General features: G+C 35.8%; 1 protein-coding gene across 1 annotated transcript in view; it reads right to left on the reverse strand.

Moving 5' to 3' along the window:
• The window catches only part of DPP10 (dipeptidyl peptidase like 10), a 114197-nt gene that overhangs the window by 78391 nt on the left and 17046 nt on the right, over window positions 1-18760 (reverse strand). The window contains exons 2-3 of the mRNA XM_090266929.1: window positions 10973-11127; window positions 3962-4059 (exon numbers count right to left, since the gene is read on the reverse strand). Of these exons, the coding sequence (XP_090123055.1) occupies window positions 3962-4059; window positions 10973-11062 (188 nt within the window). The 5' untranslated portion in view covers window positions 11063-11127. The remainder of the gene's footprint in view (window positions 1-3961; window positions 4060-10972; window positions 11128-18760) is intronic.

The raw sequence follows: 18760 nt of genomic DNA on the forward strand, positions 1-18760 counted from the left end.
TTTTAACAATAATAAAAAGAATTAGGAAGACAGGTAAAAGGAATTAAGTTACAGAGTTACACTTTATGTCCAAAAGACTCTAATGCAAATGATTAAAACATGATCAGTTAAATGATTCACAATGCACATTAGAAAAATATGGGCCCCTGACCAGGTAGCTCGGTTGGTTGGAGCATTGGCTCAATACACCAAGACTTTGGGTTTGATTTCTGGTCAGAGCATATAGGAGAAGCAAACAATGAATGCAAAAATAGTGGAACAACAAAGTGATGTCTCTCTTACTCTCTAAAAATCAATCAATAAAAATTTTTTAAAAGGAAGAAATATGGCAGGTTTTCAGGAGAAGCACAATACTACCTTGATAAATCATTGATATATGTGTGTGCGTATAGAAACAGAGAAATTGAGTCCAATTTCTGTTTCTATACGCACACACACAAGGACAGAGAGACTGAGACAGAGAAAGATGGAGAGACAAGGCATTAACAAACGGAATCAGAGAAAGTCTTTATCACATGGCTTTAGACAAATCATTGTGTGTTTTTGTGAGCCGATTCCTTACTCCTGCAGTCCTGGGGCATTAATAACTTTCTGCTCTTGCAGACTCAATGTTACTTTCCCATTCTGTGTGAGTTTCTCTTTAATCCTGACCACATCTTTGTTAATAGTCCTTTAGTTAACTATATTTTATTACCCTTTAAGTGTGTTATCTTTTTAATTTTCATGACCTTGATCAATAAAGTATAAAAAACTATATTCTCTTTTAGATCTCAAGTATCTAATGAGGGAGGGCATAATAGTTTTCAGGCAAATTCCTCTATGGTTAGAGTATTAAGTATTAAATATTAGAAATATTGATACTTCTAAAACAAAACCAAGAAAAATAAGACTTTAGATTCCATTGCAAGTACATCTAGATGAAAGCAGCTTTCTTTTATTCACATCATGGATCTCCCTCTCTTTCTTTTCATGTTTGTGTATTTTGGGGATCATTCAAGTAATATCTGACCTCATAGTGGTTAAATGCAGATGACATAAATTTCAGTGATTACATTTTTTCTCCATAAAAAAAGGGGGGGGGATAATATATTTCTATAAAACTGAAGCATGGGAAACATTTGAAAACACTAATTTTTAAGTAAGTTTTAATCTTGATTTGTCCAACAAAAAGAGTACATCACACACTTTGGTGCATTTCACATGTCACAGTTGGCACTTACACAAGACCAAGAGGCATAAAAAGCAAAATTGCAATATATATTGTGTAGATATTACATAACTCTCTCCAGGTTGTAGACCAGCATCATTGCAAAACCAATATACCTGAATTACATTTAAGTGCTTTTTCTTCATAGGATTTTCACTCCCTCTCAGTGGGTTACAGTATATTATTCTGTGTACAGGACTTCTAACACCTAAGATATGTGATAGCTCTTTGCAATCAATGACTAATTTTATCATATTTTACCTCAGATATTAAAGATATGTACGTTTAACTAATACTCCAATAAATGACAATTGTTTCAGTTTTTAGGAATGTTTGTATTTGATGATACTCTGCTGTAACCTGGTGAACTCATTAAAAACTGTTTCAGATAACAAAATCAAGGTCAGGAATCATCATCTCCTATTAAAAAGGAACTTGGATATTTTAAAATTGATCTCTATTTAAAAGACTTAAAAATATTAAAAATTATAAACTATCATTTCACGATTAGGGTAGTCAGACCCAGAGAGAGGAAGAGTGAATTGCCCAAGGTCACATTATGAGATGGTGGTAGAGATGTGACTCAAACACTCTAGTCTACTACCCTTTTCTGTTGATTAAGAGCATCAAACAAATTGGTGAAAATAAGAGTTAGGATCACAAAAAAATCAATAGTTTTTTTTCAAATCGTTTCATTTGTGCCTAAATTTTTCATGGCTAATAGACTCAGCACAGAAGTAGGTTTTAAGATTCTTCTTATATGTGAGATTATGTGGTATTTGTCTTTCACCAACTGGCTTATTTCACTTAGCATAATATCCTCCAGTTCCATCCATGCTGTCACAAAAGGTAGGAGCTCCTTCTTCCTTTCTGCTGAGTATTATTCTATTGTATAAATGTACCACAGTTTTTTGATTCATGCATTTACTAATGGGCACTTAGGCTGTTTCCAGCAGTTGTCTATTGTAAATAGTGCTGCTATGAACATAGGGGTGTATAGGTTCTTTTGAAGTGGTGATTCAGGATTCTTCAGGTATAGTCCCATCAGGGGAACCAAATGAACAAAAGGCAGTTGTTTGTTTGTTTGTTTAGGGAATTCCATATAAACTAAAAAACAAAATAGAGCCACAGGCATGGAAACATGGAACAGACTGAAAATGACCAGAGAGGAGGAGGGAGGAGAATAATGGTGGAAAGAAGAGGAAGGGAGTAGTCAAAGAACATGTATGAATGACCCATGGACACGGACATGGACAACAGGGTGGAAATTGACTGTAAGAGCAGGGTTGGGGTGGGTGAAGGAGAGCAAAGGGGGAAAAATTGAGACAACTTTAATAGAATAACAGTAAAGAATAATTTAAAAAATTCTGCAGCTATTACAAAAATAACATTGATAAACATAATCTGATATGGATGGATATCAATATCCGTTTTTAGTGAAAAATACCATATATAAAAATGTATGTTTTAAATATGTGTGATCTTTATATTCATAGAACACACCTGGAAGCTTACAAATAAGGCTATTAATAAGGAGTTGGGAAAAAAAAGAAGTAGGTTTTATCTAATTAGGTCAACCCTACTGCATTGCACATGCCAATTCAAATGGTCCTTTAAGGTCTTCCACCACAACCTGGATGCAAGGTTCTGTAATTTAATGCAACATTTTTTAACTCTGCTACACACTAACCCAGAGGGTCTATCACAATTTTTTATTTCTTTCTTTTTTTTTTAATCTTTGGTTCTTATCTTTTCCACTAATAAAAGGAACTGATTATATAAGGTAGTTAATGAGAAGCATTCCAGTGTAAACATTCCATACATTTTTATTACTTTTTAAGTAGAAAAATTTTCCACACACAGCTGGTTGCACTCTCTGTGAAAATCTCCACTGTGATGAAAATTTTCCAAATATGTCAATGCAACAACATTTGAGTGGAATTTCTTTTTGAATCAGTCACTCTGCATTGATTTTCTGTTGATGTCATCAAAATAAACTTCAAACTTAGTCCCATATCATTCAATATAGTGTGCAACTATCTTCCTATATAGCAACTACCTATCATATCCCATTTTTAGGACTGCTTTACATTTTCTAGGCACTATATATTTGAAAGAATCACTATTGAAGTTTGAGACCACTCTGGATTTCAAAATGCATATGGTTATTTAATTAATTGTTCACTATTGGAAATTTTGTTAATATTAAAAGAATGCTTTGCTTCTGACACATAAATGTATTTAATTTTCCCCCCACTTAATCTTCTTAAATAAAAAGGCTCTTATGTAGTATATTTAAAAACAAAATCTCATTAAATTTCTCTGCCTGGAAAAGAATGCTAGAGAATCATTGGTAAGCTGTGGGTAGAAAGCTGAAAAAACTGCACAAATTTTAGGGCAATTATACCCTTCTAAAGAGGATAATTTAAAAAATGGAGTGGGTGTTTTCAGGAAGGAAAATCAGTATAAAATTATCTTTTGTTCCCATCTCTCTGTCACATCTCCTGCAAATGTCTAATTCTCAGTATCAGTATATTTAGTCATTTTGAGGTACAACTAATCAACTTGAAATTGTAAATGCTTCCTGGGAACAAGAGACTCAGAATGACTTCATTTCTGCAGTAATGGAGGCAACCTTAGCCTTAGTTTCAAGTGGTTTTGTTGAGCTGATCACATCACTCTCTACACTAAAACAAAATGATAATGGTGTTAACCTATCTACTTTCTGGTAAAAGTGAAATTGAAATTGCATACCTTGATTTAAAGCTGTCAGGTGGCATGAGTTCCAAAGTATGAGTTGGTCCATATAGGTTTACAACATATAATTTGACTGTTGGGTTCACTTGACCTGCCTTTGAGAAAATGAAAATTGTAATGCAAATACATTAAGCATTAGAATATATCGAGGATAGAAATAAAATGCATTTTGATTGTTTCATAATTTTGTGTTAGGATGAAGTTTAATTTCTCTGAAGTAGAAATGATTTTAAACTCAACAACTTGATTGCTTTCAATTGTTTTTGAAGATTGCTGCTTCTAAAAGCATTTTAGTCAGACAATTAAAAGTGATAGGAAATTATGATTACTTTGTTCATTAGGTAGTGTTACTGTGTTCTTTTCCTAGAATGATACCAGAGGGCTGATTTGCAAAAAACTGGTAGATCAAGAAGCTCATCATGTTATAAGATATAAAATGTAATGGGAGAAACACTTGGCTGATTAAAAAAAAGAAGGAAGAAAGGAAAATACATACTAATCCAGGTGCCGCATCCTTATCATTCCACAATACCTAATCTATCCCATGCATTAATCATCCTAGGCTTTCTTTTAAATTCATAAACACCATATGGAGTGTAAGTGACCCTTAGGTGATGGGCTGAGAGCAGGCCCTCACTCGGGGCCTGGGATGAGGAGTAGAGAGACAGTGGGTAAGAACATAGAATTTGAGTTTAATAATACAAAAAATATTAAATAAAAACTCATTTAGCAGTTACTATATTTCTGATTAATAATATATGTTAAACATTACATAAATTATCTCATTAACTTTTCCTACTGCAGTACCAAGATATTTAGAACCACTTCCAGATGAAAATGAAGAAGCTAAGCAAACTGTGTGAGATGAAATACTCAGTGACTGAGGAAAGCAGTATTTAAACCAAGGATGGTCTTAACTGCTATAGTTTTGCTTGAGTTTATTTTTAGGAAATGGCCATCAGAGTTCTTCTAAATATGCTCTCAACTCTCAGGGGGCAGAAATGGGAATTTTCACCAACATATCTCAAGCATGTTGAATGAATTAATGAAATAATGTTTATGTGAATAAATGTTTAACAGAATCAGTTGACTACCTGTGGCTCAATATGTTGTACCATTGTGGTGTGGCAGATCATATGAGCTATACAGAGGAGAACAAGGAAATTAAAAGTGAGTTGAATTCAAAGACCTGACAAAAATCTAAAAAGAATAAAACTGATTTAAAGATGACAAAAATAGATTCGTGTTCAAGGAATTGGCATCAGCAAAACCCAGACTTAAATCAGGACAAGAAGTAATATAATGCGTTCCATCCATAGTCAGTAATAGTTCAAGAACCATTTTGTTAGATAATTAATAATAACTAGCAAGAAGGGAAGGGAAGAAGGGTGAATAAGTAGAGTAAGAATTTGTAGGACAGTGAAAACACTTTGTATGTTACCATGAAGAAGGATACATGTCATTATATATTTGTCCAAAACCCATGGAATGTTACAACACCAAAAATGAACCATAATGTAAACTATGGATATTGGGTCATTATCATGTATCAATAGTGCTTCATCAGTTGTACTAAATGCCCAGTTCTGGTGGGGGCTGTTGATAATGGGAAAGGCTGTAAATGTGGGGAGCTGGAGATTTATGGCAAATATCTTCCATCTCCTCAATTTTGTCATGAACCTTAAACTGCTTAAATTAAAAAAAAAAAAAAAAACCTATAAGGAAAAATGATTAGTGCATCTACAGGAGTATTTCAAAACAGGTCCGAAGTTTTGAGTCAAAGAAAGAAATCAAGAAAAGCTGTCACTACAGAAATGCAGTAACTAGGAGAGATTATGGAAATGGTTCCTATAGTAAAGGGCTTCCTGGAAGGTAAACTATGAGCCAGACTTGATAAAGCTGAATCATTGTTGTAAAACCCTCTAGTGCCTGGAAATATCTGTCTTGGGCAGGTCAGTGTTCTACCATGAGAGGCGGGCCATGGAGAAGATGTTAAAAGTCCTTAGGGATTATTTTATTTGATCATCAAAAATGAGACAACTCTCTGAGAATATGTCAAAAGTCAGAAATTTTGAGCCAAAGTAGATTTCATTTTTGTAGATAAAAATCTTATTGTTTTGTTATATGAACTAACAAAAACTGATTTATAAAAGTACCTAAAATAATATATGGTAGTGAATTTAAAAAAATTATAGCTATTATTAAGAAAACAACTTTTCTAGTTAGTGAAAAACTATGTTTATATTTCATATCACTTTTGATTTTTTAAATTGAAATTTTCCTCTCTGAAAATACTGGTCTTGTCCATATAATTTTAGTCTAACCATTTCTCTAGCTTGATCAGGTATGTTAAAATAGAGAGCTGCGACACAGTAGCAGCGCCAATTCAATGTGTTGTTCTCTAATGAGGAGCATCAAGCAGTATCCTCTGGAACCTTAGAAACTCAAATTTGAGGGCCCCACCCAGACCTATATTCAGACCCAGAATCAGAATCTATGGGCCTAAAAACTCTGTTTTAACAAAATTCAGATAACTATAACCAGTATGCAAATTTTAATAAAATGCTGATATATAAATATCAATACATAAATATCAGTGTTTTTATCAAAATTTGCACATGGATTATAGTTATCTTGAAATCTCATTAAAACACAGACATGTATAACAGTTTAATGGTTATCCAAGGTTAATCTGCTTCTGAATCACCAGTGAGCCTGAAGGGCTTGCTTGACCACCTACTGCTGAGGCCTTCCTCCAGCATTTCTCATCCTTGGTGGAGCATAAGAAATCTGCATTTCTAAAACACCCTCAAATGAGGCTGGCACCAGTGGTGAAAGAACCACATTTTGATAAATGGTTTAGCTCTATCTGTGAAACAGAGAACTTGGGTTCAAATTTTGACTGTTATTTACTGGAGATGAACCATGGACAAGATGTTAATATTCCTCAAAGATTATTTTATTTGATTATTAAAAATGAGATAATGTTCTGAGAATATGCCACAAGTCAGACGTTTTGAGCCAAAGTAGATTCCCTTTCTTTAGATAAAAATATCTCATTTTTTTATATGAACTAACAAAAAATGATTTATAAAAGTACCTAAAACAGTATACGCAGTGAATTTTAAAAACGGTAGTTATTATTAAAAAAAACTTTCCTAGTTAGTGAAAAACTATGTTTATATTTTTTCCTGTCAATAAACTGATTAAAGAAAGAGAAATTAAATTAAATGTGATCTTTCCGTGAGTTCTTATCAATGTTATATAATTTTAGGACATACTTTGTCAAAGACACATATGGTTATTACCACATGTTAAGGCAGTTTTTCATTTTTAGCACTGTAAGCTTTTACTTGCACAGAATCAATGATATCTCAATTAGCTTCTATATGAAAACAAATTTAAAGTTGTGTACTGGTGTGGCCAATTTTAGACGAAAGCCAAAAATATTTCCAAAATTCAGCTGGTTAGCATTTTATAATCTTAATTAGATTTTTATCTGTCCATGAAGTTCAGAAATTAAGTACGCATTGCAAGTTCATCTGCACCTTTTAATATTTGAATTGTTTCAATAGGTTGAAAATTAGATGAGTTTATCTCTGTGCTTTTTACAGCCACATTTACGACAAAGGCTGCAAATTCATAGAATCTTTCCTCTATAATTCTGAAACACAAGCCTCAATAATAATTAACCTTATTTTACTGGCAACTAAGTTGTCATTAAACGAGATAATGTTTTAATTAAGAACATTAACCTGAGGTTACTGAGATAGAACGGCACATCTCTTTTGTGCTGAATTGCTAATGAAGGGGATTTTATGAGCTCTGAATCATGCTGAATTAAGTAAAATACAAATACATTTGTTTAGTGTATTTCATTAGTAAATCTGACTACATTGGGTATGTTCTGCACTCATTTTAATTTAGTTTAATTTGAAGCACAATTTAGTGTGAACTCTGTGCATTACTTCAATATCCAAAGTACCACTTTTAAAAAGTTTATTGTTTAAGAGCAAATTGAAATAATATATTTGTTAGTGAAAAAAGAAAAACCAGAGTAGAAAGTGAGACTTTGAAAATTTAAGTAATACACTCCATGTAATACTGAAATTTAGTATGGAAACAGAGAAAAAATCACAGACCTAGTTTCTTTGAGTCCTAGTGTCTTAATTGCCTAGGCAGGTATTTCTACTGACAATCCTTAAGGATTTGGGATTCTTTCTCTCAGCTTTGGCCACTAGACTATCTGTTTATTTTTAATAACTCTAAGTGGCAGTCATTAACACACACTCAGGACCTTCATCATGTTTTAATTAAATCCATCATGTATTATTTATATCACTTATTACATATGGACATATAAATATCTATATATGGCAGGTGTTAGGCTTTCTAAGAAGACTGCTCATACTGGGTGAGGCAAAAATAGGTTTATAGCTAGTTATTCATATGAAAAACAATACAATAATTAATAAATAATAATAGAAGAATAAACTCTGTGTTTTGCATACTTGCAACAGTAAACCCACTTTTGCCCCACCCTGCATATAGCTAAGATGAGAATAGTAAATGGAGCAAATAGCTCCACATATATCTGTTAACTTGACAAAGGGATATTTTGATCACAGATATGTCTTCTGTGATATGTTGACCTTTGGTAGTTTTATAGAGAGTGACAGAATCAATATATTTGAGTTATTTCACTATTCTTAAAATAACTGAGCCTTTCATCAAGGGACTTAGACTTTTAGAAACTCAGTTTGTTTATTTGTAAAATAGAAGCAATTGGGCAATTGTGAAAAGTCTCTCTGAAAACAAAAAGCATATTGTTAGCACACATAATTTACACAATTAATAACCAAACGATATTATTTTATGCTTAACTTTACTATTAAGAAACATTAAATAACTAATTAAATAATAACAAAAATAACAAAGTAGGTCTGTCAACCTTGTAACTTCTGAATTCCTGCTGATATATTTAAATTTCTGCAGATGCTTCTCTTTGCTCATTTGTATGCATCAGTCCTGTTAAAATTATGAGGCCTAGGAATGTCCAAGTTCAAGCACCAAAGGTCTGTAACTGAGAAGGAACTTGAAGATGTAGCTCTTGCATATAGCTCTTATATGGGAATCTTAAAATGTCTTTTGGGAAAATGAATTACAAAATGTTGTCCCTTCTTGGGGCTGATTTTATTCTCTTTGTGAAGGGCACAAAAAGGACAGTTCTGCATGAATATCTTATGTACTGACATAAGCTTTTTGCAATATGCCACTAGTTATTCATTTTGTGTCTAAAATATCAGATGATCTTTCTTTATAAAAAGTAAATCAAATGGTGTAAGAATTAATAATGTATTGAGAATTCTTTTCATTTTTTCTCTGGATAAAAGCAGGTGCAAGTGTTCTGTACAGGTACAAACTGCCAATCACAAAACATGGCTAAATCTATATAACTGGGGAATTAGCAAGTACTCCTCTTGGAGTACAATAAAAATCTCTTAGTGAATATGTTTATTTTGTTGTTAGGCCCAATTGCTATTTTCTCCTGAAGAGCAAACATGAGGTTAGGTTGCAGGTGACTTCCAAACCATGTCCAGAGAGGACCCTAAAAATAATACTTCAAAATTCTGGGATCTAATTGCTCTCACTTTTGCTGTCCTCCTTAGGTGTCACTCAGTTATTTAATGCTACACCTTATGGAAGGAAGACAGGATGGAGAGGAAAAAAGAAACAGTACAGAATCTCACTAAGGAAACACTCTTCTGATTCCTGACTCTCCATATTTAAGTTTGTTTTTTTTTCCCCCAACTGTGGAAACCTTGAATATTGCAGATGATAGGAGAGTAAGGGAAGTCAAACCCACCCTGACCTTACCTTTATTGCAGGTATAAATTAATATGTATGATAGATATTTTGTCCAGTACTTTGCCCAGTTAATGTAATGCACAAATTGAAAAGTATAAAACCTATTGTGATGGGAAATACAAAGTATAACTCACTAAATAAATGGCTTTAAATTCTTTATAAATGACATCAGCAGCCATGTCTTACCTAATTAAAAGCTAAAATGTGTAAAGTGGAATTTAAAAAATTTGCTCTAAGACATCCTTACATGATTAATGCATAGGAGGTGTCACTCACGAGGTTTTTCCTTTCTTATGTAAACATGGGGAAAATAAACTTTTAAAAAGAGGCCTTAAGTAACCAAACATAGTGTATACTAGAAAAATCAACACACTCCAGGTGTTTTTGCAACCTGCTCCAGAAGCTTCACCTAACACTTGAAAATAGTTTTGCTAGCTGGGCAGGATTTCCATATCTGCCTCACTCAGTAAAACAATCCCATCTATTTTAACTATGCTTGGCCATGACTCTACCCCAGCATTTTATAAAGTATGTTCCAGAGTCTGCTCTGCCAAAACACTACTGAAGTTAATACTAATAAATCCTTTATGCTTAGTTTATTCTTTATTGGTGATTCTTTATGCTTCTGGAGATTCTTTATGCTTAGTCTACTTTTTACAGGAGATTTATAATACACATTAACATATAGTACATTAAGTGCTCTAAGAAATCATCTGAAAAAAGCTAGAGTTTTTTTTTCAACTATGCATTTCCAACATATTTGACAATGACACTCTTTCCTCTTTAGCACACCTATTGACCACTCACGGAATACACCTTGGAGAAGAAGCCCTTGCCCTGGAGTCAGTGCTGCTCCCTCTCTCTTCTCACCATCTTTCATGCAGGGAGGTGTGGGAAACAAGAATGAGAGCATCAAGGGAAAAGAAATGCAGCAAATAAAAGTTCCCACAGCCCAAATCTTCTTTGTCTCCTCATACTCAAGCACTGTGTACAGACTACCGCAAGCTCTAAAATAACTCTGTGGACAAGGGAAGCTTCTTTTATTCTCCAAAGACAACTTGTTCATGAGCCAAAAATACCATCAGTCAAGTCACTGGTGCAGAGAGAATGGTAATAACCTAGCTCTACCATGCTACTTACCTTAGGATACGGATACTGCTTTCCTTTGGGATATAATGCTCCAGTAAACCAAGGAACAACCATGTTAGGCACCAATGAATCATTTATCATCAGGAAGGCAAGCCTTTCTCCATCTGGTGACCACCAGTGGGCGATATGAGAATGCAGAAGTTCTTCTAGAATAAATGAGTGTTATTTGAAATCCACTGTAGAGATGTGGGCTCAGTGACCCACATACATCTGTCCTTGAAATCTTCATTTTACATGTATATAGTATATTCTGTACAGTGTTTTAGATTTTTATCAAGTTCATGAAGAATTATCTATTTCTGAGTTACTCCTTTAGTCCCAGATAAAGCAGATGCAAAGGAAGAAAGGATATCATGGGTTGTCAGTATTGTGAACAGAGATGATAAAAGCACTATAAGAGTGTACAAGAATGAGAATAGTACTTGAAGACTAAAATATGGCATAAAACCATATTCATACCATTTTTCATTCATATTTGCATTTAGTCATATTTCCAGCCTCTCATCATTTAACAAGTTGAGTATCTATTACATTCATCAAACTATTTTAAACTCTAGGGAAATAGATTAAGACATATACTGGATATGTTTTGTGTGACCCTGGATCCGTTGTCTAGTGTTCTACACCTGCTTTCTGGCCCAGAAAATTAGCCTGTATAAACTACATCAATAGGACTCCCATTCCCTCTAAAGCACGGCCACTAGGGTTCTTTAGCAAGATATTAGAAGGAACATAAAGTCAGAGTATTTACTACTTTAACTCTATCCTGAAATGTCACCTTAGGCTTGTTGTGTGATTTAATTGATGTCTCTACTCTTGTCAAAACAGCCACCACTTCACAATGCTCTCTTTTTGTATCTGCTAACAGTTCATCTCTATGGTCATAGGCTGCTACTAGCCTAGACTGTAGCTCTGTCCTTTATATTTCCCCTACAATTTAAACTTTTTAAATAGCCTCTTTGTACATAAATCCTCTTCAAATTATTGAAAATGCCACCTCTTTTCTTTTGGGACCCCGACTGATACAGTGATTAATACCAGCAGAGATTCAGGAAATAAAACTTCAAAATTATATTTTGAAATTAGGTTGGTGACATATCCATCTCTATAACTATATCTATATCTTTGATTTAATAATGACCTTTCTGGGAGGGAATTGGAACATAGACAATTCATAGCAAGGGATGGAACCATAAGTAATCAATTGTCATGGTAATGACATACAATAAAGTTCAAATAGAGAGAAGGCATTGTGAGGACAAGTGGTTGTGATGTGTAGTTGCTACAAGAGGGGCAGCTGTAAAGATTGTAAAGTTTACATGGTTCTTATGACACCTTAGAAAGGTTATGTAGGAGAAAACAAAAAATAATACCATGACTGAAAAATTAGGAATACACAAAAAGTCACTATGGCATCTGTGAAGGAGTCCCTCCCTTCTGTACTTACAGAGCAGATATGGCTGAGGTCCTGGAGGTCATAGTGAGAGTTGCAGAATGCAATGCAAATAAGGGCTCAACAGTAATTGATTTTAAAGTTAAGACAGAGATATTGGTGGAGAAGTATTGAGACTCTGACATACAGAATAAGGATGCTTATGTAAATATGTGCATTATCCTTTCTGGGTCAGTCTCATAAATAACACATTTCATAGTAAAACACTGCTAGATGTGTCTAATTTTAAGGGTTGAAGATTGTGAACCTCAAAGTTCCCACGTCTTGTTGACAGAGGCAACCTCTATCTATAAAGGCATTAAGGTGGAGTAGAAAAAGAATCCCTGTAAAGTTTAAGAGTCTGAATTCTTAGGGGAGAGATAGAGATCTAGAAACTTGGGTTGTACAGGGCTATCTCTTCTAAAGTGAGAGAAAATTGGTTGTAAGTGTACTTCTGCAAAAGTAAAGAGGGACTGAACTCTGGATTTTGAAGAAAATATAAATCATATTCACCATGTGCTACCTAGTTCTATTTCCAAGGTAAACTATAAAGTAGCCAGTTCTGGTAGAACTTGAGCAAGAGAAGGCTATACAGCAGGTGAAGGCCATGGCACAACCTTTCCTACCATCTTTACTTTGAGACCCAGAAGACACAATGGCAATGCAAGTATCCATGGCAAACAGAGATGCCGTGGAACTTCTGGCACTCACCATATGATAATCAAATCACAGGCATTACATGCTTCACAGAAAGGCCAAATTCTCCTATACTGATAAGTAGTCTCTATTTTTAAAGCAGCTTTCTACTGGGCTCTGGCCAAAGCAATTAGCTTGATCATGGGATAACAAGTGACTATGCAACCCAAAGTGCCCATCATGAGCTGATTGTTTTTTGATTCACACCATAAAACTAAACATAAGCAGCAACATTCCACTATAAAATAGAAGTGGTACATAAGGGATTGGTTCAGAAAACATTAGTCAATGCCCATGGCATTGCATCCACAGCTTTATCCTATCTCCTCATCTCGTGTCTATGCCTAAATATGTGTTTCTAACACAAGCCGTCAGAAGAGAAATAAATGAAGGCCTGGTGTATGGATAGGTTTGCACGATGTGCTTGAAACATGCTGGAATTGGATAGGCTGTGTTCTATAATCTGATTCAGAAATGTCATTACAAGTACATAAGAAACATAAATCCTCTGAGCTGGCAGACGTTTGAATTATTTGTAGACTGTGTGTGGAAGGAGGCTTGACTTGATGTGTGGATCCCCGACTTATGAACAATAAATGAATAAATGGCCACCTGACTATGGTTCTGAGAAGAGTAACATTAGAAAATTAGTGAAAAGAAACTTTAGAAAAAAATAAGTACACAGATTTTTCAGAAGAGGTAGACAAATACCATACAATCTTACCTAATACAGGAAACTAATGAGCAAAACAAGCAACATAAAGCCAGAGGCATGTAAACAAGGAGCAGACTGACAGTGACTGGGGTGGGCAGGGGGGAGGGGAAGAGGGTGGAAAGAAGGAGAATGGTCTAGTCAAGGAACTAGTATAAATGACCCATGGACATGAACAACAGAAGGGGATTGACTGTGTGTGGGGGGGGGGGGGTAGGGAGAGCAATGGGGGAAAATATTGGACAACTGTAATAGAAAAACCATAAAAAAAGAATATGTAAAAAGGTAAAAATGTGAAGGCATAAATGTTCTGTTTAATGTCCACCAAAGCACATCCACAGCAGAAGGTACACTCAATAATTCAAAGGACAACATAACTAGCAAGTACATGTCAGTTTATCTCTGACTCCCATCATTACCTGCCAATAATAGTGGTTGTCACTAAACTGTTGATATGGTATCATTTCCCAGCAGTTCCAGATAACTACCTGGTGGCAGTTGGCTTACATTGGAACCCTTCCATTACAAATGGTAGCACTTTTGTCATTACTGACAGAGGTAGATATTCTAGGTATGGAAATGTCTTTACCACCTGCAGTTCTATCAGCATTACTATTCATGGACTTACAGAATAACTTATCCATTACTATGATAACCCACACTATGTCACTTCCAAACAAGAAATATTTTATAGCAAAAAGAAGGGCAATGTGTTCAGACCTATCAAATTCACTGTTCTCATCATGGTCCCCATTGGCTCTATGTACCTGGCTTGTTAGGAAAGTAACATAGCATGCTCTATATGGGTTTTGGCACTATTTATTTGACAATGACCTTGTAGTTGAGATGTCATCTTACAGCATGCAAGTGTCCCTCCTGCATAGCCAATAACTAAGTCATGGAAATACAGTGTTCTCTTTCACTATCACATCAATAAATGACTGCATACATTTTGTTTTTTTCCTCATTATAATGAGCTTGGTGGGTTTAGAAGTTCTAATGCCTATAGGAGGATTATCTCTACAGAGAATATAGCCATAATTATGTTTCTCTAAATTGGAAGCTGAAATATCCTCCTGACCATTTTGGGCTCAACATGACTGAGAAAAAATGAAATGACAGAAAACATAGTCACTGATCTGGGCCTGATAATTAATTTCATCTGCTAGGGAGAAAATGTGTCTTTCCTCTACAAAGAGAACAAGGAAGACTGCATTGGAACTCAGAAAGTTCACAAATATTCCCTTTTTTAATTCCATTTCACTTCCCAGTTTCACATTTCTATACACCAATTTCCATTTCAACAGAAAGCTGATATTGTAGCACCCCCATTAAGAAAAAGAAAGGAATACATTTTGGCAGGAACAAAGTTTTGGTTTGATTCACCAGGTAAATGATCTGTCTAGTCAAAATGCTGGCAGAAGGTAAAGAAAAAAAAAATGAAGAAACACATGATTATCAATTAAGTCACATGATAAGCTAACTTCTTTTCTTAATTGAAGTATTTTACCAAAAACCTTATATAAAAAGTGAAAGTGTTGTCTGTAGTTATAAATTTGTAACAGGTATATATAACTGGACTAATACCACTCTTCAATGAAATGGTAGCAGAAGGTGTCAGGGTCCCACTGGGAAAGTATTGAGACTTGGGAGTCCCACGCAGTCCAGGTGAAGGGAATGAAGCCTGTAAGATCTGACTGGAAAACTGGGAAAGCTGGGTGCATATGTGCCTCAATGCTATAGCCAGTGGGCCTCGGTGGAAATCAGGCCATGAGAAAATGCTTTATGTCCTTTGAAACTTGCCTTGCTCTTTTCCCTTGATTGCTTTATTGTACCATCAGCAGAGGTTTTAACTTTAACTCAAAATGAACTTACCCTCCCTATTTTGTGGCCATCTGAAGTCTATGCATCCAACGCATCCTGACCTGAGGGAGATCTCAATGTTCCTTCAATTGTTATCCCTGAACAACGTGTTTTCTGTAATCAGCACTGTTTAACATTGATTGATGAGCTTTACGTGCATGCTATTTGCCCTTAGCTTACTGCACTCAATAAAAGACCTTGGAGGATGGCAATTGAGGCATTTGTCTCTCAGACATTCGCAGGTCTTCTCTCCCCTCACACAAACTGCTTGGGAAGTCTTCATTTCATCTGTGACACCACGGGATCTCTGTGGGTTGGGGGTCCCTAACAGAAGGGACATTGTATGCTCCTCTTTGGGGGACAGAAACTTTTAATTTAAATAATAAGAATACTGCTATGGTGTCTGCCTTTTTGTTGGGTATGGTCAACATGAAACTAGACAAATCGAATAAGGGAAGCAAGTTGGGCATGGTATTGATTTTTTTGGTTCCTACCCATTAAAATCATGTGGGTCTAGCTGGACCTTTCAACCAAAACTCACTACTATAATTACTGTGAAAACTACTGGATTTCCTCCTTCTAGGTTCTACTAATAGCTGCCTCCCCATCCCAATTCAGGTGTTAATGGCTAAACCATTGTTAACTACAGGATGCTGCATATTCCTATTTATTAAGTGCCCTTCTTCATAGATAAAACTTTGAATATTATTTTTAATGTGCCATCTTTTTTGTTTTTCCAGGTGTGATTTTTACCCTAATTTGTACAAGTAACTTACAATTCAGATGAGGAGATATGAGTCATCTGAATGGGAAAAAGTAAATGCTAAATGCAAATTGAGTGTAAACTCAAAGTCTTATAGGACTTGAAGGTACACAAAAATTGTGTTATCAGAAACCAACATGCAGGATTTCTAAGAAGCAGAGGGTTCCATCCTGGGTGCTGTAGTACATATGCAGAAATACTTTTCAAGAATAAGAATGGCCCTGACTTGAGGAGATAATTCATATGAAACTGTATATTATCTACTTTCACTTATTTGGAGTAATCTATGACTAAAGATGTTCCGCATAACAGTGTTAAAGTTGTAGGGTAGTGCAAATAAAGTTATTTGATTTCCTTCAGGTATAAAAAAAAAAGCTAACTAAAATGGGAAGGATAAAAGAATATTTAAAATGAACTTTCTTAAGAGACCTGTTGGATAAGTCACAAAATTCTTTAGTTTTAACTAATCAAGATTTTACTCATGGGAAGGGAGAAGATGGTGGCAGAGTAGGTAGCAGTGTTGTCTGCTTGCTCCCATCATGGAAGAACTTGGGAGTACAAACACAGAGAGGCGTGAGTGAGTGCGGATTTCAGATAGCGCGAGCAGGGAAGGGAGTGTGGGAGCGGTGTGAAAGAGGGCAGAGATGTCACCTGCGCTCTCAAAACGAAGTTGCTGGGCACCCCCAGCCCTGCAGCTCTGCAGCTCTGCAGCCCTGCACATTAGCTGGGACTTGCTTAGAAACTGCCCCCTGTCATAGGCACTAGGACCAGCAAAGTCCTAGAGGGACTCATCCAGAAGGTTTCGTTGAAACAGCCAGAGATGTGGGAAGACAGTGAACAGCCCAGACTGTGAGAAACTGTATGAACTGAGTCTAGGTGGGGACTTCCTGGGCTGGCAACCCTGTGCCTCGGGCACATGCATCATGGCTCCACCAAATAAAGGGGCAGAACTGAACCATGGAGAGGGGTCCATATGGGAAAGCTGTGGTGGAAACGCAGACCTGGTAGAGACCCCAGACAGGCAAGTGGTACTCACAGGCACATAATAAGGCACTGCCAGCCAGGAACGGAACCCGGTGCTGCAGCTGAGAGGCAACACAAAGACTTTTTTGGAGAGGGAGCAGAGACAGGACACAAGGCTGGGCAGACTAGAGGCTTGCACACTGGCTTGCCAGAAGAACAGCATTGCTAGACAAGCCTGAGGATTGCTGGAGGGTGCCACAGGACAAGTAGTGAGAGACCCAGCTCAGTGTGTCTCACAGCAGGGAGAGGCAGCAGACCCACAAATGAGAATATAGCAGCCCCAGAATCCAGCTAGATCCCCTCACAGCCAGCCAGCCAGCCAAAAAAGAAGATTTGAAACCCATGGTATTTTGACCAGGGGCAGACCTAGATAAAGAAGAACAGCGCCCAAAAATTGTACTGGAGAAAAAAAAAGTTTCTTTAATCTGTTTCCTACCTTCTCTCCCATCTATTCTTCTTTAATTTTTTTGTTTCTTTTTTCTGTTTTGTTTGTCCTCCCTCTTGCACAAAATATATAGCATATAACTATTATATAAACCTAATACTATACATTTCCACTTTCTCACTTCATTCTGCATTCTTTCCTACCTTTTTCAACACACAATGTAAACACTACTTACTGCCTCACATAGCCTTGACCCTACATGCTACTAATATTATTGTACCATGTTCCCTCTCAAAAATTATCTCTCTATCAGGTAAAACAACTCTTATCAATCTTTAATATAGTGTAATAGTCTTAACCTCTTTACCTCTATATTAATACTGGCTCATTTGCTAATGATACTGTGATTATGGGTGGGAGATATTTTTGAGGGTGTGGGTTTCTTGCCTGGTTTGTGTGTTTGTTTTAACAGCATCTCCACGAAAGAACTCAAGACAAAGTGGGCAGAATGACTCTCAATCAACTAGCCAGAATGAAGGTTCCATCAAAGAGTAATTGAAATATAATCAGACAGCTTAAACAAATGACATAAAGGGCATTCCAAGAGCATCAAGCTCAGGAGATCAAAGAAACAGTACCACTGAATTCCCAGGTCTCCTATACAGAATATCATACCATGAAAGCAGGAAATCAAAGCAAACAAATTCAAGAAACAAAAACGAACAGGAAGACTAGAACATGGGGAGACACAGAAACAACCAACCAATAAAAGGAAAATAGGAATCCCCAGAAAGAGAGATGGATGGAGCATACATAAGCCAACTATCAGACATGGAATTCAAAAGAATGGTTATAAGGAAGCTTAATGAACTTGACAAACTCAGAGGAAACTACAATGAACTCCA

The sequence above is a fragment of the Furipterus horrens genome, unplaced genomic scaffold, assembly GCF_987537825.1.
Source record: "Furipterus horrens unplaced genomic scaffold, mFurHor1.1.pri manual_scaffold_1, whole genome shotgun sequence".
Classification (NCBI taxonomy): Eukaryota; Metazoa; Chordata; class Mammalia; order Chiroptera; family Furipteridae; genus Furipterus; species Furipterus horrens.